Source organism: Narcine bancroftii, chromosome 10 (assembly GCF_036971445.1).
Source record: "Narcine bancroftii isolate sNarBan1 chromosome 10, sNarBan1.hap1, whole genome shotgun sequence".
Lineage (NCBI taxonomy): Eukaryota > Metazoa > Chordata > Chondrichthyes > Torpediniformes > Narcinidae > Narcine > Narcine bancroftii.
The window spans coordinates 95,615,391-95,642,529 of record NC_091478.1 but is presented as its reverse complement, the minus strand read 5'-3'; the positions used below and the strand labels follow the sequence as shown (position 1 = coordinate 95,642,529).

At 44.4% G+C, this 27,139-nt stretch overlaps 2 protein-coding genes and 1 non-coding gene across 6 annotated transcripts in view; 2 read left to right on the top strand and 1 right to left on the bottom strand.

Moving 5' to 3' along the window:
- The first annotated feature begins 125 nt into the window (after positions 1–125).
- Positions 126–22,678, top strand: pdcd2l (programmed cell death 2-like). Its single transcript, XM_069902021.1, has 7 exons — positions 126–253; positions 10,070–10,233; positions 15,588–15,645; positions 16,178–16,527; positions 17,077–17,190; positions 18,843–18,997; positions 20,305–22,678. The coding sequence occupies exons 1-7, from the start codon at positions 140–142 to the stop codon at positions 20,433–20,435; spliced, it is 1,086 nt and encodes a 361-aa protein (XP_069758122.1). The 5' UTR covers positions 126–139; the 3' UTR covers positions 20,436–22,678.
- trnar-acg (transfer RNA arginine (anticodon ACG)) lies at positions 407–479 on the top strand. The gene has a single exon. It is a non-coding gene; the product is annotated as a tRNA-Arg (tRNA).
- Positions 22,512–27,139, bottom strand: part of garre1 (granule associated Rac and RHOG effector 1) — a 151,969-nt gene continuing 147,341 nt past the window's right edge. For all 4 annotated transcript variants that reach the window (XM_069902018.1, XM_069902017.1, XM_069902020.1 and 1 more), the window contains one exon: positions 22,512–26,769. In XM_069902018.1, the coding sequence (XP_069758119.1) occupies positions 26,452–26,769 (318 nt within the window). In that variant the 3' untranslated portion in view covers positions 22,512–26,451. The remainder of the gene's footprint in view (positions 26,770–27,139) is intronic.

Sequence of the window (27,139 nt, the reverse complement as noted above, 5' to 3'; positions counted from 1 at the left end):
TAAATATGAATCTCTGCAAATACGGGGGGGGGGGAGGCAATAAATTAGGTAATAAAAGGTATCGCGGGAAAGCGGAAACGGAGGAGGCGGGATTCGAACTCGCGTACCACCCCCCACCCCCATCGCTGCTCCGGCCGGCATGAGTGCGGCGCCCAGCCCGGAGTCTAGGCCCGTCTTGTTGGGCATCCGAGATACTGCGGTGGAGGAGGGGAACCGTTGCTCCTGGGACACCAGCAAAGTAGGAGGGACGCCGGTGAGAGGCTGCGGTCGACCTGAGGTCCAGGGCAGGGGGGAGAGGGTTGGAAGGGGACAACCCTCCCCGCCATGGCGTTCTGTGCAGAAAACACACATGGCGATGGGTAGGACGTAGACTCTTAAGGTGGGCGGGAACCAAGCTCTCATAGTCGGGCCAGTGGCGCAATGGATAACGCGTCTGACTACGGATCAGAAGATTCCAGGTTCGACTCCTGGCTGGCTCGAAACTTTTCTAAGTTTGACACTTTTCTAAGTTTAAATGAATCCATTTCCAGTATGGAATTAATTATCTATTTTTATTAGTGAAAGGAACTGGATGTTATTAAAAAGTAAGTTTGAAACTTTTCTAAGTTTAAATGGATGCATTTCCAGTAGGGAAATAATTATCTACTTTTATTAGTGAAAGGAACTAGACGGTATATAAAAAGCACTTACTACTTTTAACAAGTGTGAGATGTTAAAGCAGGGCAGGATTTACACAATTAATGTAGTACACATTGCACTGAAATTCTTCCTTGCTGCAGTCAGTTACTTGTCAAGCAAAACTGAGTAAATTAATTCAATTAAATTAAAGAGATAATAAGATAAAAAATATTTATTGATTGTGCAAAAAAAGTGACCTGCAATAGTGCTGAGAGTCTGTTTTGTGACGTAAGAACAAACAGGGTGATTAGTGATCAAAGGGAGTCGAATGGAAAGAAACTGTTCTTGGCTGTGTTGAGAGTTCTGTACCTTCTGCCTGAAGGCAGGGCCCTGGAAAATGTTAGTTAAATTTATACATGCACCGTGGGAACGGGTCCTTCTCATCCACAAGTCTGTGCTGCCCAATTACACCCCACTGACTTGAAACCTTCTTCATTTTTAAGGGTGGGAGGAAACCGGAGCACCTGGAGGAAACTCGTGTGGGTAGAACATACAAGCTCCTTACAGATGGTGCCAGATTCGAATCCCAGCTGCTGACGCTCTAGTAGCGTGATGCTAACCGCACCGCTCGCTGCGCTGCCCCTTAGAGAACAGGGAGACAATGGGGTATGGGGACATCATTTCTTGAAAGTAGCAAAATGGGTAGAGGGGTGGTGAAGAATGTGTTTGGCACATTTACCTTCATTGGCCGGGGCACAGAATGTCATGTTACATCTGAAAGGTTTAGGGGGGAGATCTTCACTCAGAGAGTGGTGGGAGTGTGGGAATGAGCTGCCATCTGATGTGGTGAATGCGGGCTCAATCGTGTGATTTAAGAATAAATTGGATAGATACATGGATGGGAGTGGCCTGGAGGGTTATGGAATGGGAGGTCAGTGGGACGAGGGAGATGATGGGTCGGCACAGGCTTGAGGGGCCAAATGGTCTGTTTTCTGTGCTGCAGAGTTCTAATTGTACAAGATGCAGTTGCAGGTCATGTCACCCATCTATTGCAGGTTGTTACCAAACTGGAAAGATTGTTGAAAAGATTCACGAGAATGTGACTGGTTTAAATGAATTACAAGGAGAAACTGGTTAGGCTGGGACTTTTCTGAGAATGATGGAGGACCACGATGTCACAAGGGGCATGGGTAAGTAAATAGTCATAGCTTTTCGTCCCACCATAGGGAAATCCAAACTAGAGGGCATGGATTTGAGGTGGTGGGAAAAAATTTAAGAGATCAGAGGAGCACCTTTTTCACTCGGGGGAGGTGGGGAGGTGGAATGAGCTGCCAGAGGAAGTGATGAAGATGACGACAATTGTAATGTTGATAGGTCCATGGATAGAAACGCTTAGAGGGATATGAGCCAAATGTAGGTAAATGGGCCTGGCTTTGTTGCATCGACAAGTTGGGCTGAAGGGCTCTGAGCAATAAGATCCTGGACATCTAGTGCTGGAAGGGGATCAGGCATAGCAAAGTTTGTTACTATCAAGGGAAGCTCATGACATTCGAGCAGTTGAGGACTAAAAATTAGTTATCAAATAGAGCATTCTTCTGCTTTCTGTAATTAACATCTTTCCTAAGGCACAAACTGGGACTGACAATGACCCTGCCCGACTGTAGGTTCGAGGAGACTCTAATTCGAAAGGGGAATATATGTAAATTTATCTCTAGGATGCATTCCATAATCCAAAGTGAAAGCCCAAATCTGTGCTTACATCGGCCAAGGGAAAGATGGGAGTCAGACTTGGCCATAACAATTGATGAACGATGGTGGGAAGATTTGTGTTTGATATAATTTCTTGCATCAGTTATACCTCACACCAATAAAATCACACCAGTCAAAGCCAGAGATTTTGGAAATGTGCTTTAGGTGTGGTGTGGAGATTGGAACCTTTATCCACTCCACTTGGCTGTGTACAAGTGTGAGACCCTTCCGGGAGGGCCTGGAGGGGACATCCTGGGGGGGGGGGGGGGGAATTACAAAAGTGGATTTTCCACAGGATCTGGAGTTGTACCTTCTAGGGGACATTGGGGAAATACAGTGTCCAAACACCAAATTCATTTTGTGAAGGTCGCCTTGTCAGTAGCCAGGAAGTGTATAGCGGTGACGTGGAAGTCCGATTTCCAGCTAAATATCGCAAGATGGAATATGGAAATAGAGAGCTACATTCCCCTGGAGAAAATCACTGACAATTTACGGAAGAATTATGAAACATTCGTTGAAATGTGGCACCGTACCTGAGGCACATCAGGGTACAGATATAATTCACGTCCCCCTCCCTCCCTGAATAAGAGAAAAGAAACAATCTGTCCCAGCAGGTAAAGGATTAAGAGTATGAAATGGGCAATGTGGTGCAGACAAGGAGTGTTTTTGCCCCTACCTGGTTTTATTTAATATCCGAGGTGCTCCGGCCTCGAGGGGGATCATTGCCTTTGTCAGTATTTAGCTGGTTTTTGAATGTCTGTATTTCTATATTTTGGTGTTTGTATAATTTAAGAGATAGGAAAGGAAGGATGTAAGGATGGTAAATAAGGACTCTGTAAATCATACCACGCGGAAAGAGAGTGCAATAATTTGTTTATTGGATTTACATGAGTCTTTGGAAAATCAAAAATAAAATATTAAGAAAATCTTGGGCTGAAGGGCTTCCTTCCTTCTCTGTTGTGTTTGCCTATGACTGTATGGAACTCGTTTTAAATCGTGGAAACTAGTAAAAGCTGGAGATGGGAGGATCTTGGTGCGCTGGTTGAAGCATTGCAGTGAGTAAGCGATTAATCTGTTGCTCTTTCTAACCAGGGAATTGGGATGTTGAAAGTAAGCAATGCTTGCTAGGACTGTGAGGTGGTGTGGATGAAAACCTGGAGTCACTGAAGATTAACTCCTAGACCAGTGGTTCTCAACCTTTTTCTTTCCACTCACATACCACTTTAAGTATTCCCTATGCATTGGTGCTCTGTGATTAATAAGGGATTACTTAAGATGGTATGTGAGTGGAAAGAAAAAGTTTGAAAACCACTCTTTTAATCGTACCTAATGGACTCATTATGTGCTCGGTTTCATAGCTCCAAAGGAAATGGGCCAATGACAATGACAAGCAAAATATTTCAGAAACAATTGGGTCTAGAGCAGTGGTTCTCCACCTTCCCTCCCCACTCACATCCCACCTTAAGCAATCCCTTACTAATCACAGAGCACCGATGGCATAGGGATTACTTAAAGTGGTATGTGAGTGGAAAATAAAAGATAGAGACCCACTGATCAACACTGAGGGTGAGATTGACTCAGTTCAGCCTCTGTACGTCTATTGAGAAGAAACCTTACTTTTTTAAAAAAATTTTATTTTTCACACTATAGATCACATTATTCAAGATATACACATTTCTCCTTTCAAATATATACAGTGTCGTTTTCTCCCCCCCCCTCCCTCCTCCCCTCCCCCCCCACCTCCCCCTCCATCCATTCAAAACTCTGAGTCCAAGATACATCAAACCCATCAAACAATGTTGTCACTCAACATTAACGAACAAAAACTTCCACTGAGTCAATTCTTTCCATTCTCTTTTCCTTTTGTCATTTTAGGTGATAGATGTCCCGGTAGGTTTTCTCTATTATATTCCATATACGGCTCCCATATTTGTTCAAATAATGTTATATTATTTCTTAAACTATATGTTATTTTTTCTAATGGAATACATTTATTCATTTCTATATACCATTGCTGTATTTTCAAATTATCTTCTAATTTCCAGTTTGACATAATACATTTTTTTGCTACAGCTAGGGCTATCTTAACAAATCTTTTTTGTACACCCTCCAAATCAAGTCCAAATTCTTTATTTTTTATGTTACTTAGGAGGAAGATCTCTGGGTTTTTTGGTATATTGCTTTCTGTAATTTTATTTAATATCTGGTTTAGATCTTCCCAAAATTTTTTCACTTTTTCACAAGTCCAGATTGCATGAATTGTTGTTCCTATTTCTTTTTTACAACGAAAACATCTGTCAGATACTTTTGGGTCCCATTTATTTAACTTTTGAGGAGTGATATATAACCTATGTATCCAATTATATTGTATCATACGTAATCTCGTATTTATTGTATTTCTCATAGTTCCTAAACATAACCTCTCCCATGTTTCCTTTTTTATCTTTATGTTTAGATCTTGTTCCCACTTTTGTTTAGTTTTATTATTTATTTCCTCATTCTCCTTTTCTTGTAATTTGATATACATGTTTGTTATAAATTTTTTAATTATCATTGTGTCTGTAATCAGATATTCAAAATTGCTTCCTTCTGGTAACTTCAGACTACTTCCCAATTTATCCTTTAAATAGGATTTCAATTGGTAATATGCCAGCACTGTATCTTGAGTTATATTATATTTATCCTTCATTTGTTCAAAGGATAATAATTTATTCCCCGAAAAACAATTTTCTATTCTTTTAATCCCTTTTTTCTCCCATTCTCTAAAAGACAGGTTATCTACCGTAAAAGGGATTAGCTTATTTTGCGTCAGTATTAGTTTTGATAATTGGTAGTTTGTTTTATTTCTTTCTACATGAATCTTCTTCCATATATTAAGCAAATGGTGCAATACTGGAGAGTTCCTATGTTTTACCAATTTTTCATCCCATTTATATAATATATGTTCAGGTATCTTCTCCCCTATTTTGTCTAGCTCTAATCTAGTCCAATCTGGCTTTTCTTTTGTTTGGTAAAAATCTGATAGGTATCTTAATTGTGCGGCTCTATAATAATTTTTAAAGTTTGGCAGTTGTAAGCCTCCTTGTTTATACCATTCTGTTAATTTATCTAGTGCTATCCTCAGTTTCCCCCCTTTCCATAAAAATTTCCTTATTATTTTCTTTAACTCCTTAAAGAATTTTTCTGTCAAGTGTATTGGCAGTGCCTGAAATAGGTATTGTATCCTTGGAAAAATGTTCATTTTATTACAGTTTATCCTTCCTATTAGTGTTAATGGTAAGTCTTTCCAATGCTCTAAATCTTCCTGTATTTTTTTCATTAGTGGATAATAATTAAGTTTATATAGATGGCTGAGGTTTTTATTTATTTGTATACCTAGGTATCGTATTGTTTGCATTTGCCATCTAAACGGTGATTCTTTCTTGAATTTTGAGAAATCTGCATTATTCATTGGCATTGCTTCACTTTTATTTGCATTAATCTTGTATCCCAACACTTCTCCATACTCCTTCAATTTCTTATGTAATTCTTTTATTGATGTTTCTGGTTCCGTTAGGTATACTATAACATCATCTGCAAATTTTGTATTCCTTGCCTTTTATTTTTATCCCTTTTATTTTATTTTCTGTTCTTATCAGTTCTGCAAGTGGTTCTATGGCTAACGCGAACAATAAGGGTGATAGTGGGCATCCCTGCCTTGTTGATCTGCTTAAGTTAAATTGTTTTGATATATATCCATTTACTGTCACTCTTGCCAATGGCCCCTTATATAATGCTTTAATCCAATTAATATATTTCTCTGGTAAACTAAATTTTTGTAGTACCTTGAATAAATAATTCCATTCTACTCTGTCGAAGGCCTTCTCTGCGTCTAAAGCAACCGCTACTGTTGGAGTTTTATTTCCCTCTACTGCATGAATTAAGTTAATAAACTTACAAATATTATATGTTGTTCGTCTTTTTTATGAATCCAGTTTGGTCTAGACTTACTATTTTCGGTACATACTCTGCTAATCTGTTTGCTAATAATTTAGCTATTATCTTGTAATCTGTGTTAAGTAGAGATATTGGTCGATATGATGCTGGTGCGAGTGGATCTTTCCCTGCCTTTGGTATTACTGTAATTATTGCTGTTTTACATGAATCTGGTAAGCTTTGTGTTTTATCAATCTGGTTGATTACTTCCAGGAGGGGAGGAATTAATAAATCTTTAAATGTTTTATAGAATTCTATTGGGAAACCATCCCTCCTGGTGTTTTATTATTCGGCAGATTTTTTATTGTCTCTTGTATTTCTACTATTTCAACTGGTTCTATTAATTTATTTTGTTCCCCTGTTTGTAATTTCGGTAGTTCAGTTTTAGTTAAGAATTCATCTATTTTGCCTTCTTTCCCTTCGTTTTCAGTTTGGTATAATTGTTCGTAAAATTCTCTGAAATTTTCATTAATTTCCATTGGATTATATGTGATCTGTTTGTCTTTTTTCCTTGATGCCAATACCATTCTTTTAGTTTGTTCTGTCTTAAGCTGCCACGCTAGAATTTTGTGCGTTTTCTCTCCTAGTTCGTAATATTTCTGCTTTGTCTTCATTATATTTTTCTCCACCTTATATGTTTGAAATGTTTCATATTTTATTTTTTTATCTACCAATTCCCTTCTTTTAGTAGTGTCTTCCTTCCTTGCTAATTCTTTCTCTATATCTGCTATTTCCTTTTCCAACTATTCTGTTTCCTAATTGTAATCCTTCTTCATCTTAGTTACGTAACTTATTATTTGCCCTCTGATGAACGCTTTCATTGCGTCCCATAATATAAACTTATCCTTCACTGATTCCGTATTTATTTCAAAATACATTTTGTCTTTCTATGAATTCTCTAAAATCCTGTCTTTTAAGTAGCATGGAGTTTAATCTTCATCTATACATTCTTGGAGGGATGTCCTCTAACTCTATTGTCAATATCAAGGGTGAATGGTCCGATAATATTCTAGCTTTATATTCTGTTTTCCTAACTCTATCTTGTATACAAGCTGATAACAGGAATAAATCTATTCTTGAATATGTTTTATGTCTATCCGAATAATATGAATATTCCTTTTCCTTTGGGTGTTGTTTCCTCCATATATCCAAAAGTTGCATTTCTTGCATCGATTTAATTATAAATTTGGTTACTTTATTCTTTCTGTTAATTTTTTTTCCCGGTTTTATCAATGTTTGAATCCAAATTGAGATTGAAATCCCCTCCTATTAATATATTCCCTTGCGTATCTGCTATCTTCAGAAAAATATCCTGCATAAATTTTTGATCTTCTTCATTAGGCGAATATATATTAAGTAAATTCCAAAACTCCGAATATATCTGACATTTTATCATTACATATCTTCCTGCTGGATCTATTATTTCCTCTTCTATTTTAATTGGTACATTTTTACTGATTAATATAGCCACTCCTCTAGCTTTTGAGTTATATGACGCTGCCGTTACATGTCCTATCCAATCTCTCTTTAATTTCTTGTGCTCCACTTCAGTTAAGTGTGTTTCTTGCACAAATGCAATATCAATTTTTTCTTTTTTCAGTAAATTTAGCAGTTTCTTCCTTTTGATTTGGTTATGTATTCCATTAATATTTAAAGTCATATAGTTTAATTTAGCCATTTTATACTTTGTTTATCTTTCCCTTCCGTTTCCTCATCATCACCTTTCCTTCTCATCCATTTCTGCTTTCTTTCTTTGAACAGTTTATAAGACAACATTTTTAACACATCAAACATTCCCCTTATTCTCCTACCTAATATTTCTTTAACCTCATTGTCCCCTCCCCTTCCTGAGTTGCCCATTATCCCTTGTCGGGCAACCACATCTCCCCTCTCCATTTGGATTTGCGAATTCACTCGCAAGCGTCAACTGATTTTGCAGTGACCGTAATTTCTCCCTACCCAGCCCCCCCCAGAAAAGATTTCAATTTTTACATACAACAAAGGTCACTCTCTAAATTCCCTCTTTACTCCTCTCTTCCCCTTTTTTTCCCTCATTGATTCTTCTCTATACATTATATATTTTCTTTTAAATGCACATACACTTATGTAATATATGTATTATATATGTATATAGTCCTATACACACGTCTTTTTAGTTCGCAGTCTTTTGTACTCTCGTTACACGTCTTCATCTCTCAGTCTATTTTGTAATTGTTCTGCAAATTTTCGTGCTTCCTCTGGATCCGAGAATAGTCTGTTTTGCTGTCCTGGAATAAATATTTTCAATACCGCTGGATGCTTTAGTATAAATTTATACCCTTCCATAAAATCACCTTTGCTGTATTGAACTCCTTTCTCTTCTTCAGGAGTTCAAAACTTATATCTGGATAAATAAAAATTTTTTGCCCTTTGTACTCCAGTGGCTTGTTGTCCTCTCTTACTTTCTCCATTGTTTTCTCTAGTACCTTTTCTCTTGTAGTATATCTTAGGAATTTTACTAAAATGGATCTCGGCTTTTGTTGTGGTTTAAAGGTTAATGCTCTATGTGCCCTTTCTATTTCCATTTCTTGCTGTAGTTCTGGACATCCTAAGATCCTGGGGATCCAATCTTTTATAAACTCTCTCATATTCTTGCCTTCTTCATCTTCCTTAAGGCCCACTATCTTTATATTATTTCTTCTGTTATAATTTTCCATTATATCTATTTTCTGAGCTAACAGCTCTTGTGTCTCTTTAACTTTTTTATTAGATTCTTCTAATTTCTTTTTTAAGTCCTCTACCTCCATTTCTACTGCTGCTTCTCATTCTTCCACCTTGTCCATTCTTTTTCCTATTTCTGATATGGTCATATCTATTTTATTCACTTTCTCTTCTGTACTGTTTATTCTTCTTAAATCACTAAATTCTTGTGCTTGCCATTCTTTAAATGAATCCATGTATTCTTTAATAAGAGAAAATATATCCATTGTTTGCCTTTCCCTTCTTCTTCCATTTCACTGTACTCTTCCTCTTCCTCTGGGTTGGCCATCTGTTGTTTCTTTGTTTTCTTTTTCTTCTTTCTTGTTTTCGTTGTCTTCTATGTTCTCCTCTTGCTGCTGCTGTTCTGTAGCTGTCATTGCCAGCTGTGGAGGTCGACTCCCCAGCTGGTCGCCCCTCCCGTCGGTGTGTTTTTTTGCATGCGCATCGCGCATGCGCGAGGAGTTGCGCACTTTTACTCGGCTCAGCGAGCCATTTTTGTAGTCCACTTTCTACCGACCTGAGGGAGCGGACTTCTCTCTCCACCGCGGGCCTCTTCGAACAGGTAAGGCCTTCTCCTTCTTCCGTTGTCTTCTCTTCCTCTCTTCTTACCGTTGGTTTCGACTTTTCTTTTTTCGTCGCCATCTTCTTTCCACCTTTATATTCACTTTAATTTTTATTTTTGTGCCTTTGTGCTTTCCTTTATTTTTTTCAACTTTTCTGGAGAGGGCTGGAGTTCACCGTCCGGCCACTACTCCATCACGTGACTTCCCACCAGAAGAAACCTTACTTGATGTAAAATTCAGGGAGCTGATGGGAGCTGTGGGATATATCCTTGGGATTGCTCACAAAGACCAAGATTGGAAGTTTGCTTTACAAATGTGACTGGCAGCTTTACCAGCCTAGAAGAGGGGCTGAAAGGCCTGTTGCCTTGCTGTCACTCTAACTCCATCCCCTCCAATTGTGACTCTAATTGTTGTTTCTTCCACAGGACTGTGTCCCTGGTGTTATCCTGGAGTGCCCTCACTGTGCACTGTGCACTGCCCCCCTGGTTCACCTGGTGCAGGTGTACTGCCCCCTGGAGGGGTCGCCCTACCATCGAACCATTAATGTGTGGGCATGTCTCCAGCGCGAGTGTTGGGGGAAGTGTGAGAGGTAGGTCGCCATCATCTCAACATTGACAGCTCCCTGCGGGGGTCTCCGCTTTGGAAATTCTGCTGGAAGTGGGATGTTTAGTCAAGGTATCACAATTGAGCTTTAAAGTCAGGGTATAGGCTATTCCCTGCTCCCTACCAGCCTCCACCCACAAATCTTCCATCAACTTCTCACTGAATCTACTCCCAGTGTTTTCCAGGTCCATTTCCTGCCTCAGCTCTTGGGCAGATTTATCTTGGAAGTCAAAATCTGCTTTATTGCCATGAAATTTGTTGCTTTGCAGCAACAGTTATTGAGCAGAATAAGGTGCAAAACTTAATATTAATTACAATTTTGTAAATACAAGATTTTTTTTTAAAGTGGTGTGCAAAAGAGAAAAGGTGAGGTAGGGTCCATTCAAAAATCTGATGGCAGATGGAGAGAATCTGCTTGTAACACTGAGTGTGCATCTTCAGGCTTCTGTACCTCCTACCTGATGGTAGCAGTGTGAAAGGGCATGGCCTGGGTGGTGGGGGTTCTCGAGGATAGAGCCTGCTTCCTTGAGCCACTGCCTCTTAAAAAAAAAATGTCATTAATGGTGGGAAGACTAATGTCCATGATGGCATTGGCCGAATTTACAACCCTCTGTTGTGAAACACGAAAGTCTGCAGATGTTGCGATTGCAGTAAAAACGCACAGAAATGCTGGGGGACCTCAGCCAGTTTCTCAGCATCTGGGGGAGGTAACGATATATTACTGGCATTTAGGGTCTGAGCCTTTCAAAGTATGAGTAAAAAAACACAGATGTCTGTGTGGTGCGCTGTTAGTCAGAATCAGACACACACAAGGTAAAGACTGTACAACAGGCTTTAATCCACAAAGACTTCCACAGAGCCAGACTGGCTGTGGCTGCAACTCTGAGTGAGGCCTCGGGAGGCCGGCACAGGCTTATATCCCGGAGGGTGATTGACACCCGACTGGGTGGGGCTTGATCCATTCAGGCTGACTAATTGACAGCCGGCCAGGTGTTGTCCCTGCCCCCTTACACTCCTTCAGGAACAGAGGTTGCCCCCTGCAGAACCACCACAGTCTGTATTAAAAGGCTTGGTAAGAGGGAAGAATGAAAAGGGGAGAAGCACAGAACAGACAAAAGTTGTTAATTGGATATGAGAGGAGGAAAGGTGAGAATTGATTTTGGCTCTGTGAAAGGGGGAGAGGGAGGGAGGGAGGGAGGGAGGGGTGGTGTGAGATGTGGGGAGGGGGGGCTTCAGCTAATAGAAACTGGCCCAGATGGAATATGAGGTGTTGTTCCTCCAATTTGTGAGTGGTCTCAGTCTGGTAGTGCACAAGATTATGGACAGTCAGGTCAGCAAACGAATGAGACAGGGAATTGAAACAAATTGCCATTAGGAGATTCACACTATTGCAGTGGACAGAGCTGAGGTGCCTAATGACGCGATCTCCCAGTCTGTGTCCAGTCTCTCTGACGGAGAGGAGACCACCACAGGAGCACCGGGTACATTAGATGGTCCCCTGCAGATTCACAAGTGAAGTGTTGCTTTACTTGGAAGGACCGTTTTGGGCTCCAAATGATGTTGAAGGAGGAGGTGTGGGGTCAAGTGTAGCATTTCCTGTGGTCACAGGGGTAGGTGCCAAGGGGACAATTGGTGGGAAGGGAGAAGTGGATGAGGGAGTCACAGAGGGAATGGTCCCTGTGAAAGGTGGAGAGAGAAGGGCAGATGTGTCTATTTGTGGGATCAATTAGTAGGTGGTGGAAATGGTGAAGGATAATGTGTTGGATGTGGAGACTGGTGGGGTGTTGGGTGAGGACAGGGGGAATCTTGACGTGTGTGCAGGCAGAGGGGGCCAGGGCAGATGTTCAGGTAATGGAAGATATGTGGGTGAGGGTCAAGTTGATGGAGGTCGAGGAAAAGCCTCATTGTTTGAAGAAGGGAGAAGTGGACGAGGGAGTTACAGAGGGAATGGTCCCTGTGGAAGGTGGAGAGAGGAGGGTAGATGTGTCTAGTTGTGGGATCAAGTAGTAGGTGGTGGAAATGGTGAAGGATAATATGTTGGGTGTGGAGACTGGTTGGGTGAGGACAGCAGAAATCTTGACTTGTGTGTGCAGGCGGAGGGAGCCAGGGCAGATGTTCAGGTAATGGAGGATATGTAGGTGAGGGTCAAGTTGATGGAGGTCGAGGAAAAGCCTCGTTGTTTGAAGAAGGAGGACATCTCTGATGATCTGGCATGGAAGACCTCTCCTGAGAGCAGATGCAATGGAGACAGAGGGATTTAGGGAAAGGAATGGAATCCTGACAGGGTGTGAAGAGGGATTTGTAGAAAATGTCCATTCAGAGTTTGTCTCCTGAGATGGAGACTGAGAGTTTGATAAAAGGAAGACTGTTGCTAGCGATGGACCAAGTGAATTTGATGGAAACACGAAGGTCTGCGGATGCTGTGATTGCAGTAACAACACCGAAATGCTGAGGTCTTTTCAGTGTCTATAAGAGACAAAAGCTGCTTTCACCCTTGCATCCCATTAAATCGGCCATTCAGTGTGGGATAGGAATGGGGGTTTAGCTTTTCACGCAACCTCTCCTAACTGGGGGTAGGTCTGATCGACCTTCTACTGGTGACGTCACGACACATCAAGCGATGGTGGACCTGCCTTAAATCCTGATTAATTTATTATGACCTTGTATTTGAATAAAATTAATAATGCCTAATTATAACATAATTAAGCTTTATGTACAGCACAGTATGAGCTCTTCAGCCCCTGTTGTTGTTGTGCCGACCTATATAAACCTTTGTAAGGGACCGTGGGAAAGTGCTAGCAATAAATACCAATAACGGACAATTTTTAAACAGTGAGAAAGTTGGTAGCATTATCACGTATAACATAGAAATACTGTGGGGAAAAGCAATGGTGGACCTGCCATCCCACAATGCCATGTGGCAGAGAAAGGGCTGCATGCATGCATGGAGCACTCACGGAGGGATTTCTCTGCCGCATGGCATTCTGGGAAGTCAAGTCCACCATCGCTTTTTTTCCCCCACAGTCTATATAAATTGTACTCTATAATGCAACCAATTTTCCCAGGCTGTTTAAAAATTGTCCGGTATTGCTATTTATTTCTTCTCTCTCTCCCCCGCTGCGACTTTCCCATGGCAGAATTTATACCTTCATTTTAATCTTCCTTCATGTTCCTGCACTCACACAAAGACTTGGGTCATTTCAGTCCCACAATGCAACTCCCCATTTCACACTTGCCTGATTGCAACACTGGTGTCTGCAGACTCAAGGGATTATACTAGGGGGTCGAGGCCATCAATCCCTGGCGTGAGATGACGTCATCTGATGCAGGTGTTGAGACAATTTTCCTTTCACACTAGACACTTTAAACACCAATTGGCTGTTAATTCCTTGGACCACTTGCAAGTGTGAAAGGGGCTAAAGATATATCACCCAAGATTCAGGCCTGAGCTCCATCGTGTTTCACACGAGTGAATTTGATGTCAGGGTGGAGATGAGCAGCAAAGTGAATAAAGTTGACAAGCCCAACATGGGTGCATAAAGCAGCACCAAAGTAGTTGGCAGTGAAGCGGAGGAAGAGCTGAGGGGCCTTGCCTGGGTAGGCTTGTAGCATGGATTGCTCCACATATAAACATGGGAGATCCACACTGAAATGGTCCCCCATTTCAATTCCCCATCTTATTCCCTTGGTGACATGTCTGTCTGTGGTCCCACACACTGCCAGACTGAGACCAATTGGAGGAACTTTGAAGAACCTCATTTGGGCACCCTCCAACCAGATGGCATTAACAGCAACTTTTCTGGTTTCTGTTAGCACCCCACCCCCCCCCACCCCCCCCCCCAACATCTTTCCCCATTTCTCCTTTCCTCTCTCCCCCCTGCCTTTGTCTCATTTCAGTCAAAAACCCCCTCCCCCAGTCAATTCCTTCCCCACCCCCCATAGCATGAATAAAAGCTCTCACGACTTGAAGGAGAACATACGCTTTTATTAGCTCATAACTGAGGGTAGGATCTTACAGTGGTCTTCAGGGCTCAAGGTTTAGGCAGGAAACCAGGGTTATATATGGGTAGATAGGGGCAGAGCCGGGAGGCAGAGCCAGCCATCAGTGTTACACACCAGCAGTGAATTTCAGTTCCCTGCATTCACCCCTCCTCCTCTTATCATCCAGTTAACACCTTTTGTCTGTTGGTCTGTACTCCTCCCCCTGCCTATTCTCCCCTTTCTCCCAGCCTTTTAATACAGATATGTCTTTTTTTAAACTCAAGGGCTCAGGTCCAAAAATGTAATGTATCTTTACCTCCTATGGACGTTGTGAGACCTGCTGCATTTCTGTATGTCTTTATTACAACCCTCTGTAGCCAGTGCATTGGCACCTCCATACCAGACAGTGTTGCAACCATTCTCCTTGGTACACCTGTAGAAATTAGCAAGTCTTCGGTGATGTAAACTTCTCATGAGATTTAGCCGCTGGCATGCCTTCTTCATAATCGCATCAACATGATGATTCCAGGCTACGTCGTCAGAGGTGTGGACACCCAGGAATTTGACATTTTGTACCCTCTCCACTGCTGACTTTTCCTGCTGAAGGACCCTCTTCCTGTCTCCCAGAGTATCTCCACGCAACCCCTGCCACACCCTGATTCATATCATGCCATCCTGCTGCCTTCACTTTGCAGGAAACCTCTGACTTCCTGGAAGCTTCTAGATCGGGATGTCCTGGGAAAGTTTAAATTTAGACATCCAGCATGGTAACAGTCCTTGCCGCCCAATTACCCCCCTCATTAACCTACACCCCTGGTACGTTTGAATGTTGGGAGGAAACCAGAGCCCCCAGGGAAAACCCCTACATACACGGGGAGAATGTACATACTCCTTACAGACAACACAGGATTTGAACCCGGGTCCGGTCCTGATTGCTGATGTTGTAAAGGTGTGTCAACCGTTATGTTCAACCTTCTCAAACTTCTCTGGTCAACAACTCACCTCCAGGCTCTGTTCCTTCACTCGGTATATTCTTAAGCATGCTCCCCCACCCCAACCCTGTCCATCTCTAGTTGAGGCTATTGGGACCCTCATGCTGCTCTCCCACCCTCCACAATGGATCACTGAGCTCAGTGCCATTTCCTGCACAATTGCCTCAACACGTGCCATTCTGTCTTTTGCTCTGGAAGTGAGTGTGGGAAAGGGGATGGTGGGGGAGAGGCTGAGGATAGGAGGGGGGCTGTGGGGGAGGAGCTGAGAGTGGGGTGGGGGCAGTGGGGATGGGAGCTGGGAATGGGATGGGGGCAGTGTGCCTGCAGTGCTCCGGATGTCTGACTCTTCCCCCTCCTGTGCCCACAGCTGGAAGGTTCTGCGTTCCCAGTATGCAGAGGTCCAGAGCAGCCGGATGAACACAGAGGTGAGAGCCTTTCAGATGCACCTCTCTCCCCAGGCTGTGGGTCCCACCCACTGCATTCAACCCATCCCCCTCTAACTGGGTCCATGGGAGGGATGTCAGACACAGGAATCTGGAGTAATGCACTCTGCCCGAGAAACTTAGTGGGTTGAGCAAGATATGTGAGAGAGAGAGAATGATTGATGCTTCAGACCAGAACCCTTCAATAAAATCCCCTTTACTCCCATGGACGCTGCTCGACCTGCCAAGTTCCTCTGGCAGATTCAATGTTGCTCTGTCTACATACCTGCCTGTATCATTTACACGTTGGAGTGGGTGTCACTAACATAGGGAACTCACCCCATATACTTCCCCCACCTCCTACATCCCATCCTCCTTCCCCCCCCCTCTCTTCTCTCTTTCCCTTCCCCTCTTTAGCTTCTCTTTTCTTGTCCAGAGATGAACCAACTTTTCATTTGAGAGTTGGATGTGGTATAACTCTCCCCATTCCTGTCACTTCCATTTTGAGGAACATTCCGGATTGGGTTTTTTTCAGAGGGAGCCGGTTCCTGCCGTGACGGACTGGTGCACAGACGCTGATGACTGGTGTGATGAGGGAGGAAGCGAAGCCAGAATTTCCCCAAATCCTGGGGCGGCTGGGTGTCCACCCTTGGATCCAGACAGAGGCGTCAGTGACCAGACAAGCAGACTGCAGACACTGAGTCTGCGGGAACCAGCCGAGGCCCATGCCCCGTGTCCGCCCATGTCCTATTTTCAACCTTTTTACATTGCGGTGATGGAGGACGGGGACCTCAATGGGCAGCAGACCTTCACACATGAACAAGAGCTGCTCCAGGACTACCAGCGCAGGGAAGGAGTCACCCTAACAGAGACCTCTCCCACCACGTGAGTCCCATCTGCCCCACCAGGGGATATCCTGGCCAGCTGCAGCTGCAGGAGCCATTGTCATCCGTGTGTGGGGGGTGGGTGTCTCCTCATTCCCAGGACACAGCCAGAGGGCTGAGAGGATTCATGGAACATGGGGTAGGCAGGTTGGGCTGAAGGGCCAGTGATTCCCCCAGAGAGAATATGGCAACCACCTTTGGTCCACGGAGAAGGGGTGTTGCAATCTGTCTAAGCTCAGGGTGGGTGGGCTTCAACTCCCCACACCAGGAGGAGCTCACAAGCCAGCGGGGAGGGTCTGTGGGGGAGGGGGTGCAGAGGAGATGATGGAAGAGAGGGAGAGGTGAGCAGTGGGAGGAAGGGAAGGGTGGTGGAGTGGTGAGGGTTGGGGTTTGGTAGGTGGAAGTGCTGTGGGAGAGGAGGAACAGAGGGTGGAGGGAGGGACAGGTGAGGTGGGAGTAGCAGGGGAGGAAAATGGGGGAACTTTGAGGAGGGGCCATTACCGAGTACAAGTATTGGATCTGAGTGATAATTTGATTTTCCCCCCCTCAGTGAAGAAGATCGAGTCGGAGCAGAGATGTATGAAAAGAGTTCAGTGTGGCATGGTGATGCGGACTTTGGGAAGTTCATGAAGCGAATCTCCGGTTGCCCACAGCAGATTTTAAGGTAGGCTGTGTCTCTGCATTTTTCTCCATTGCATTTGTCTTGTACCAAAGTTCTGGGAAGGGGGTTGAGAGGGGACCTGAAGGAGTGTTTTTATATCAGCTGTGATTGGAACCTGGACGAGGCCCACTCTAGCCGTAAACAAAGTTATCAGGTATGGGTGACAATATCCAATACCACAGGTCATTAGCAGAGAGCAACGGGAGCCTGGAATGCATTGTCAGGGATGGTGGTGGAGGCTGGTACAATAGGTACATTAAGAAGACTCTGAGACGGGCACATGGATGGAAGGAAAACAGAAAGTTGTGTGTGTAAGGTTATGGAGTAGGTTTACATAGGTCAGCACTACATTGTGGGCTGAAGGGCCTGTACTGTAATGCTCTAATTTTGAAGGAGTATCCGGACCATCTTGAATCAGCAGCCAGGGAAGGCTGTGGTCCCAGTGCTGGTGGATGGGATTAGTGCAGATAGAGAATATGATCAGGAAGCACATGATGATCTGAAAGGCCTGATCTGTGTCATTACGTGACACATTTACACCACTCTATTTAATGAGGTAATTTTCAGGTACGAGACCAGTGCAGAATATGGCTATGGATCTGGAGTCAGACGTGGCCACTGACGCCACTTTAAGCTATACAGTTGATTATTTAATTCAATTATTAGTCCATTTTCTCAATCCAGCCTGATACTGGAGTCCAGTTGGGGAGAAAATGAAAGCCTCAGAACAATGGAGAGTCAGAGAATTTTTGGAAAACTTGGATATTTAATATCTTGACACTGAAATTGTGCACACAGAGTCTTTGTAATGTGACCCTAACTCTCCATTAAGACTCCAAGTTTTTAATTTTTACATACATCCATCATGGTTACAGGCCTTTCTAGCCCATGAGCTTGGGCCACCTATTAACGTACAACTCCTGTACATTTTGAAGGGTGGGAGGAAACTGAAGGACCCGGAAGAAACCCATGCAGACTTGGGACAAACTCCCTAAGACTGCCAGATTCGAACCGGGGTTGGTAGCACCGTGATAACAGTGCAAACTGTGCTGCCCTGGTTTCAGTCTTTGTCCCATGGTGGTCATTTTATGGTTAAGGAGATCAGGGATACAGGGTGAGTGCAGGAAATGGGTAGAGATAAAAATCCAACTAGGATAGCAGGGAAGCAGGAGCAGGAGTTGGCCATCTCACCCGTCGAGCACGTGCCACCATTCATTGCTGATCTGGCTATGGACTCAGCTCCATAACCTTCAATTCCTCTGTTCTTCGAAAATCTATCTGTCTCTTTTCATGGGTGGGGCAGCTTCATTTGGTTTCTCAGGTCAAGAACTCTACACTCTGGGAGAAACAATTCCTTCTCATCCATCCTAAATCTCCTCCCTTGATTCTTGAGCTTTGTCCCCTTTTTCTAGTCTCACGTCCCAGTTAAAGCAAGCTCCCTGCTTCCATCTCTTTCATAATTTTATGTATTAATGGCAGAACAGGTACAAGGGGTTGAATGGTTTACTCGTACTATTGTGTTTGGTGATGGTCTGTGAAGCAGTTGGCAGTGTTTCACAAGCACTTGGCATGGCTGAGATGAGGCATTGTTGGTGTAGTCTGTCAAATAGTGCAATCACCAGCCCTTGTTTTGTGCGTTGAACCTGTCACTGCAGGTATTGCTGGGGTGGCAAACCGTTGCTGCTTTCCCATCTCCCAGGTGGAATGGACTCCATCGTTCCCACGTGCAGGAACTGTGGTGGCCGCAGGGTCTTTGAATTCCAGCTGATGCCAGCCTTGGTCAGTCTCCTGCGGAGCGTGAACGGCAAAGGTATGTATGAGGGTTGACAGCTCAATCACGGCATGAGGGGAAGAGTGATCATATTGTCATTGTTTTGTATAAAAGGGTAAAGTCATTTAGTTCAATCTGAAATTACCTCATTAAATTACAAGAATCACTACTGGGGGATTGTTAGAGGATAACGGATATAAAAAATACTACAGAAATTACAAATAAACAAGCACCATTGTGCAGCCTGATTACAGAAGGTAAAAATCATATTATTTCAAAAGAAGAGTTCAATGTTAGCAAAACACAAGAGAAAGGATTGGGAAAGTGTGAGAATTTAGCAGAGAGAGAGAGAGAGTAAGGTGTTAAGTGAAGTGAAAGGTGAGTACAAGGGTAGTCTTGTAAAATGGGCTGAAAATATCTGTGGGATTAAAAGGTGTCTGCTGCAGCACCACTGAATCAATGCACCAGACACCGTAGTTAATCAGCAATACCTTTTATTCAAACTTGCCTCTTTTGAAGTCACTTCCGGCCCGGGACTGGAAGTGATGTCATCACATCCCTGTGATGCACACGAAGAGCGCGGGGCTTGAGGTGGAGACGATGGGAGCCCCGCGCCATTGTATGGATGAGTACCTAACTGCCCTGTGTGCTGCAATCAGGCCTGCAGCGTTGCCCAATGTGGGTATTTTACACAAAGGGAATAAGGAAATTGCACCGATGTGAAACAACTATATAGTATCCTCACAGAAGATGATCGCGAACCTCACAAGTTGGGGAATATGGTGCAGGAAAGTAAAAGATTCTGTGATCTTATTGGATGACAGAACAAGTACAAGTGGCTGAATGGCCTGTTCCTAGTTCTTGTTTAATTTCTCTTGTCAGGTACATCATCCCCTTTGATTTGTCCCTTTTCCCGTAGCTGTTGAGCACAAGGCCACCCACTACACATATACCTTTCCCAACTACATTTCATTCCTTTATGACAGCAAGAGCTGTCATTGAGGTCATTGAGGTGTGGTGCTACTCTTTAGCTGTGAGAACAGGTCTTACCTCAACTCTGAACCCTCTCTTCCAATGCCTTAGTGGTCAGAGATAGATTTAACAATCTATTTTTTATGAAATAATTTGTTCTAATAAAATCCTGATTTATCTGTTCATAGTTGCACTTAAAATCTGAGGTATGATCACTATTACATGAAAGTTCCCCATAATCCAGCCTTGTCTAGGAAGTCTAGATCTATTATTCTTTCCCTCACCTTTGTTGAGCTGACAGTACAGTCTCCATGGCTCCTGCCCCATGCACACGTCAGGAGATGTTGGACATTAAATGAACTGTTCTCTTGCAGAGGCAAGTGTGGAGTTTGGGACGGTTTTGATTTTCACCTGCAAGAGGAGTTGCTGGTCTCCTGGGAACCAGAACCCCCTGGAGGAATGTGCCGTGGTACAGGAGGAGCCGGATCTGGCCTTCTTCAGTTAACAACTGTGGACCTACTCCAAATAAACACTGGTAAATTTTGGATATCAAGACTTACCTGTGGATAAATCCAAGCAGTCAGACTGCCCAGTCTGACATGGAAACAAGTTGGCTCTCCACAGCATAGAAACAGGCTCTTCAGCTCAAACCTCCCTGCCAACCAAGTTGCCGCTCTCTGGGCTAGTCCCATTTTCCTGAGCTTGGCCCACAACTTTTAAACCTCTGACTGTCCAACGACTGCTCTAACTGTCTCAGGTGTAATAGTCCCCATCTCCATGACTTCTTCTAGTAGCTCGTTCCACACACCCAGTACATCAGTGGAGAAGGACCTGTTTTGGTACTCGGGTGCAGCTTCCCATTAAGTCTCCCACTCCTGAATCCCATGGAGGGCCAGAACCCCACCCCCCCCCCCCAAGCAGGTCCCCCAGAGGGAGGGGCTGAGGCCCTTCTGACATCCTCTCCCCCTCCCTTTCACCCAACTACATTCGCTTTTGTCTCTACCACCACTTAGACTTAAGCTGTGGGGCCCTGAACCATTAACCATTCCTCTGTGTTGGATGCCATCTGTTCTGGTAGTCATTTCAAGTACTGTTTTTAAACTCTGGATCCCAGCATCTGCAGCTTTCAAGACCTCTGCTCACTGAAACCAATGCAAGCCCCAAGGGATGGATTCACGTAGAACAGTGCAGCACGGGAACAGGGTCTTTAACCCACGTCTGTGCCAAACAAGATGCCCAGATTAAAGCAAAACTCTACTGCTTGCCCCTATCAATATCCCTCCTCTCCCTGCATGTTGCTGCCTCTATCCAGAAGCTTCTTAAATGCGACCCACATATCTGATTCCACCACAACACCTAGCATCTGTTTCAGGCATCCACCAACGTGCGGGGTTAAAACAGCCCACACTTCTAGCGCAGCACAATTAATGTAGCAGTTTGCAGCAACAGTAACTGGGCTCCAATCCCACACGGTCTGTAAGGAGTTTGTACGTTCTCCCCATGTCTGCGTGGGTTTCCTCTGGACGCTCTGGTTTTGTCCCACCCTTCAAAATGTACTGGGGTCAGGTTCATTGGGCAGCACAGGTTTGTGGGCCAGAAGGCCTGCTACCATGCTGCATGTCTAAAATTTACCCCCGCCACTCAAATTAATATCTGGTCTTGAAACCAAGGCACAACATTGACATGAGGAGCTACTTGCCTCTCTCACCTATCCAGAAACCTGGAGCACTCCCTCAGCCACATTATTTGCACAGGCCCAGTCGTCCCAGTCCCTCTAATGTTTAGTAATCAGTGTGCGCAAAAAAAACCTTACATTGTGCAGTTTTTCCCCCCGTGACAGAAGTACGTGCGCAATGAATGCTTGTGCCAATGTAAACTTGAATTGTTTCAAGATGATTTTGGTGCAGTCGATCTCTCATGGCGAAAATTGTATTGGCATGTTTTACTATACTACAAGTATGATTCACCACTTGTTTAACCGACTAACTAGTTAACAGAAACAGTGAGCTAAGAGAGATTATTTTCAGCAAGTATAATTATTAATTACTACATTATTTTAGGTACCTCACCTTTTGTGTGCACATTAATTTCCTTTGTGCACTGGTGGCAAAACGTGCACACACAGCTTAGAGGGAACAGTGGTCCCAGGATCTAAAGCTGCAGTACCATCTTGCCCCTGGCCCATCAGCGGTGGAACAGTTTACCACTTTCCCCTGCCTCCTTTCTCTTCCCATTTCCCCTGTTTCCTTTCTCCCAGTTCTGCTTCCACAGAACAAACATCACCCCCAGCCACCTTTCCTCTCTCCTGTGTCCCATCCATATCCAATGAACACCTTTTGTCTGATGGTCTGTACTCCTCCCTCTGGCCATTCTTCCCTTCCCTTGCCTTTTAGTTCAGGCGTCTGCCTGGTTTTTTTTTTGCTTATACCTTGAAGGGCTCAGGCCCAAAATGTTGCTTATATGTCTTTATCTCCTATAGACACTGAGACCGGCTGAGTTCCTCCAGCATTTCTGTTTTTAACTACAATCACAGGGTCTGTAGACTTTCATGTTTCACTCAGTTTACCAATTTAGTCAAATACACTTTTAAAACCCAGCTTTACTTAAATGTTTTAAAATATACAGTGATGGTATGTTTTATAAAATACAAAAATAAGATTAATACTGTTGATGCATTTATACAAATAAGTTTTAAGTGACTGGTGATCTGTTAATCTTTCATTTTGAGGGATCAAATCAATTATAACATTGCACGCCAATCATAAAATAACACCTTTCAAATTGCATAATTATAAAAACAAGCTGAACAGGAATAAATGGGATTGGTCTCTTCTCCCCAAAAACATCACCACAAGTAAAGCTCCAATTCCAACCGCCTGCAGTTCCTCCTGTGGTCACTGGGTGGCAGAAATGTCTCAAAATCAGCTCCAGCATCCACACTTCAACCAGCAGAGGTAGTGGAAGTGAGGCTGAGGCTGCAAGGATTTCAGGAATGCCCTGAGAAAGTTTAATCTCCACCAGTGGCAGTCCTTTACAGGAGATGCAAATGACAGATGCTGGAATCTGGGCAAAAAGTACAGACAGTGAGAGAAACGCAGCAGGTCGAGCAGCATCCGTGGAGGGGGGCTGTGACGAGGGCAGGGAGGTGATGGGTGGACCTTGGAGAGGTGAAGGATGACGGGCAGGTGGTTGGACCACAGAGGGGTGAAGGATAATGGGCAGGTGGGGAGGGGGAGCGGCGAATTAGGAAACTGGCAGGTAGGTAATGGGGGGATCATGGAGGATGATGGGCAGTTGGTGAAGTGATGGGTGGATCACAGAGGGGTGAAGGAGGATGGGCAGGTGGGGAGATGGATTAAGATGCTACTCGACCCTCTGTGTTCCTCCAGCAGGTTAACTGTCGCTGTCCTTAATTGAATTCAACATTATCACAACTGAAAGCAATGATGACAGGGTAGGGTTGGGGAACTGACATTTCCATTAAGCAGGTTGCTGCAGTTCCAGACCCTTCCCCAATCCCCACCAAAGGGTTGGGAAAGGGGGTCAAGAAGAAAATGGCAAGCTCTCTAGATTCTGCGCCTGCGATATTGACCTCAGTCACCTTCTGCACAGGTGGAGATAAACACAAAACAAGACCGTTAACAGTGTTGAGAACAGTCTGTGTAAATGATGACACAGCGTCTTTTTAAAAACCATTGCAGCGATGGATCGGAGGTGAGGAAACCTCACATCATACCTAGCAGTGATGGGGACATTTAACACCTGCAGGCAGGATGGAGGGGGAAGCAAAGCTCTGTCCTCTCCCTGTGCTCTACAACCTTCCACAGTTGCGTGAAGATGGCATGCTCTTCACCCTGGAGAGGAAACGTTAGGCTGGTGGGGCTATGCGGTCTAATCCATCACTGCTCATCCTGCTGCAGGGCAGTGGAGGGACAGAGGTTCCTCTGGCCCACCTGCCTCTCACTGTGAGGAAGTAATTGACTGATGGGCTCATATTGGATTGTCACAGACTAACTGAAGCACCCCTCCCAAGGCTCCTTGTGATGTCTGTGGACGATGATAAAAGGTCAGGGAGGGAGATGTAGGAGAAAGACGAGGGATAGAGACAGGGAGGGGGTTAAAAAAAAAAACAGGATAGAGACGGATTGGGGAGAGAATGAGGAATGACAGAGGAGAGAACAGTGACAGGTTGAGGAGAGGGATGGGGGGTGGGGTTCTGGAGGGAAACAACAGAGGACAGAGTCTGTGGCACTGCCAGGAAAAACACACTCTTCTTTCCATCAGTACAAAAACATGGCATTTGTTCCATGTGTGGCAGATACAAGTTTTATTTAAAAAACAGAAAATATTTTGAAGATTTTATTAAGAAATTTACTTGCCAATGCTCCTTGGGGATTAAACCCAAGGATTCAGGACAGTGTCACCTTCGTGTGAAACGGGATTTGGAAAGACGGGGTGAATTAGACTTGCATTGTCAAAGCAAGTTGGTCCCCATTTCACAGTCATAATGTCCTCATTTTAAACACTCCTATTATAAATTCATAGCAACCTTTCCAATGGAAACTTAATTCTGTTCATCCTTAAAGGCAGCCTGTTGTCATGGTAATGTTCCCTCCAGTCAGATTTTACACAGGTAGTTTCCATTAATAATGTTCACATACAAACTTACAATGGAGCAAGGTTAACAGAAAGTGCATGTCAGATTTTTAACATGTCGGGTTTGCATCAATTGTCCTTTCCACATTCTCTCAGGTAACAGTTTAAATATACAAGGCTTAAGCAGCTTTATATCTCTTCAGATCCTCTGGAACAGAGTCAAAGCCCAAAGGATTAGCACACGACCACACACATTTCAGCATCAGGATTTCTTAATTTGGACTGCTGGAGGTCGAGAGACCCAGCCTCACATCTTGACCACCCTGACACAAGGCAGGGCGATGGTGACAGATGCAGAGAGAAGCCCTTGGGACTGGGTCTGGAGAGGCAGAGCACGTTCTATATCTGTGACAGGACAGGTTGGTGGTGGGGGATGAGAACCATCAGCTGCCCGAAAGGGAACTGGGTTCAACCCTAGGCTCCAAAAACACAATGCTAGCAGTCCCCGTCTTGAGCAGGATGATCACGACGGTGAGTTTGAAAATGAAGAGGCGGAGGGGGGGGGGGGGGGGTGCAGACGAGTGAGACAAAGACAGACAGAGTATCGGAGAGAGAGCGCACTGGCTCTGGGAACTCTCAGGATGGAACAACCAATCTCAACGCAAGGCACCAGTTCAGTAGCTGCAGTGGACACTAGTCTACCTGCTCGGCTGACTTGGGAGGGCTGCCACTGGCTTAGTCACCCACCTTGGGCCTGTGAAGTGGAGGCACACAGAGAGGTGGGGGAAGGGGAGGCTGCTGTCAGGTCTCAATGCCAGCGAGACTTTCTCCAGCCAAAACAGCAGAGGCAAGTTTATAAAAAAGTACAAAAAAATTTATACAGGTGATGGCGTGTTGTTCCTGTTTGTCTTTGATTCTAACTATAAAACAGTTTGAGCAATATGCGCATCTTACCAATGATTTCTAGTTTAACTGTTTGTCTCCCAATACTACTGGGATTCGTTTGTAGGTGACACAGTGTTCACTTCACTGCCTGGCGAGGAGTAGGTGCAAACGGTTTCCCAGCTGTGGCTAACACAGGGCGCATGGATACAAAGGTTCTGGCACGGGGTGAGTCGGCACACAGCAAGGATGGGGTGGGGGGGGGTAGCTCGGAATCAAGGATATGGAAAAGCTCAACGTTTCAGAACATTAAACCAGTAACTACACCACAACATTACAAAGATTAAGCTACTCTTTCAAGGCAATGTATCCTAGCGAGCAGCTGAAATACTGTGGGGAGGCCTCACAGCTGTTGCACAAAGTGTCCTCATTCTGAGATTTCTGCACACAGTTTTGGACCAATTTGACTCTCCCCACCCCACCACAAGGGTTATTTTGAATGAGGGTCTGAATACTGTGGCGGGGTGACAAAAGACCTTGGACAGCAGCCAATAAGGGTGCTACATTTTGCTTCAACTTCGATTTAGTGGTCTTCAGTAAAATTAAAAAAGCTACTCCAGCTGCTTAGAGTGGTTTAAGTATTCCCCTTTTTAGATGGTCAGTGCACGACCCCCTTCACTCTGATTGATGTGAACCATACTCCAGGCTCCCTAATAACAGGGGGCACAGGAGGGTACCTGGCTCAGACAGGAAGGGGTGTGTTGGGACAAAAGACTCAATCTGAGAGCAGAGTCTGGGAGGGAGGTGAAGTCTCACACTAAAACTCTGATGCTTGTTAATCCCACTGGCCTGATTGCAGGACACCAACCTGCTCCTGCTCTTCCCCCCACCCCACCCAACAAAGCAGAAAAAGCATCACGAACCAGACACTCAGGTGGCAGAACAGCTCCTCACAGCATCCAGATGGTGCAACTGGTCACTAGAATACAGAACCCTGGCTCCAGTAAGATCGGGGATTTGTTTATAAAGTTACTTCCAAAAACTTAGTATTGATGCAGATAGGACTGTCTCCTCTCCTGCTTCATGGGGTAAGATTTGAAGCCCTTGTTCATTGCTTTGTGCTGCTGTTGGGATGGTTGCGGTTGCTGGTTGAAGGAGAAACTGGAGGACAGGCCTGTGGAAGGTGAGCTGTCAGTGGCAGTTGACCAGACGGCAGACTGGAGCATCTGCATGGAGTCGTTCCACTGGCTGGCTGGGTTCGTCGCCTGGTACAGGGAGGTGCCAGGATTAGGCATCGTGTTGCTGAGGGATGCCAAGTGTTGCCAAGGAGCTTTTGGAGGCCATGTCTTGGTCTTGTTATCCTGAGTGAGACACCATCAGCCATTAGTTCTTAAGCAAAATGCCACAATCAAAATCTAATGCAGGCAAGGGATACACAGAGCATCATGGCACAGCAACTGGCCTTTGGCCCATCTAGTTTATGCCAAACTAGTTGACCTCACCCCATTGGCCTGCACCCAGTCCATAGCCCTCCATACCACTCTTTTCCATGTACTTGTTAAAAATGATCCTACATTCACCACTTCAGTTGGGTGTTCAATCCATACCCTTGCCTCTCTCTGCATGAAGAAGTTCACCCTAATGTTCCCTTTTTAAACTATTCACCCTTAATCTATATCTGGCGTTGAGACAGCAACAAGTGCAGCCTGGAGAATATCAGCTCACAGAGGG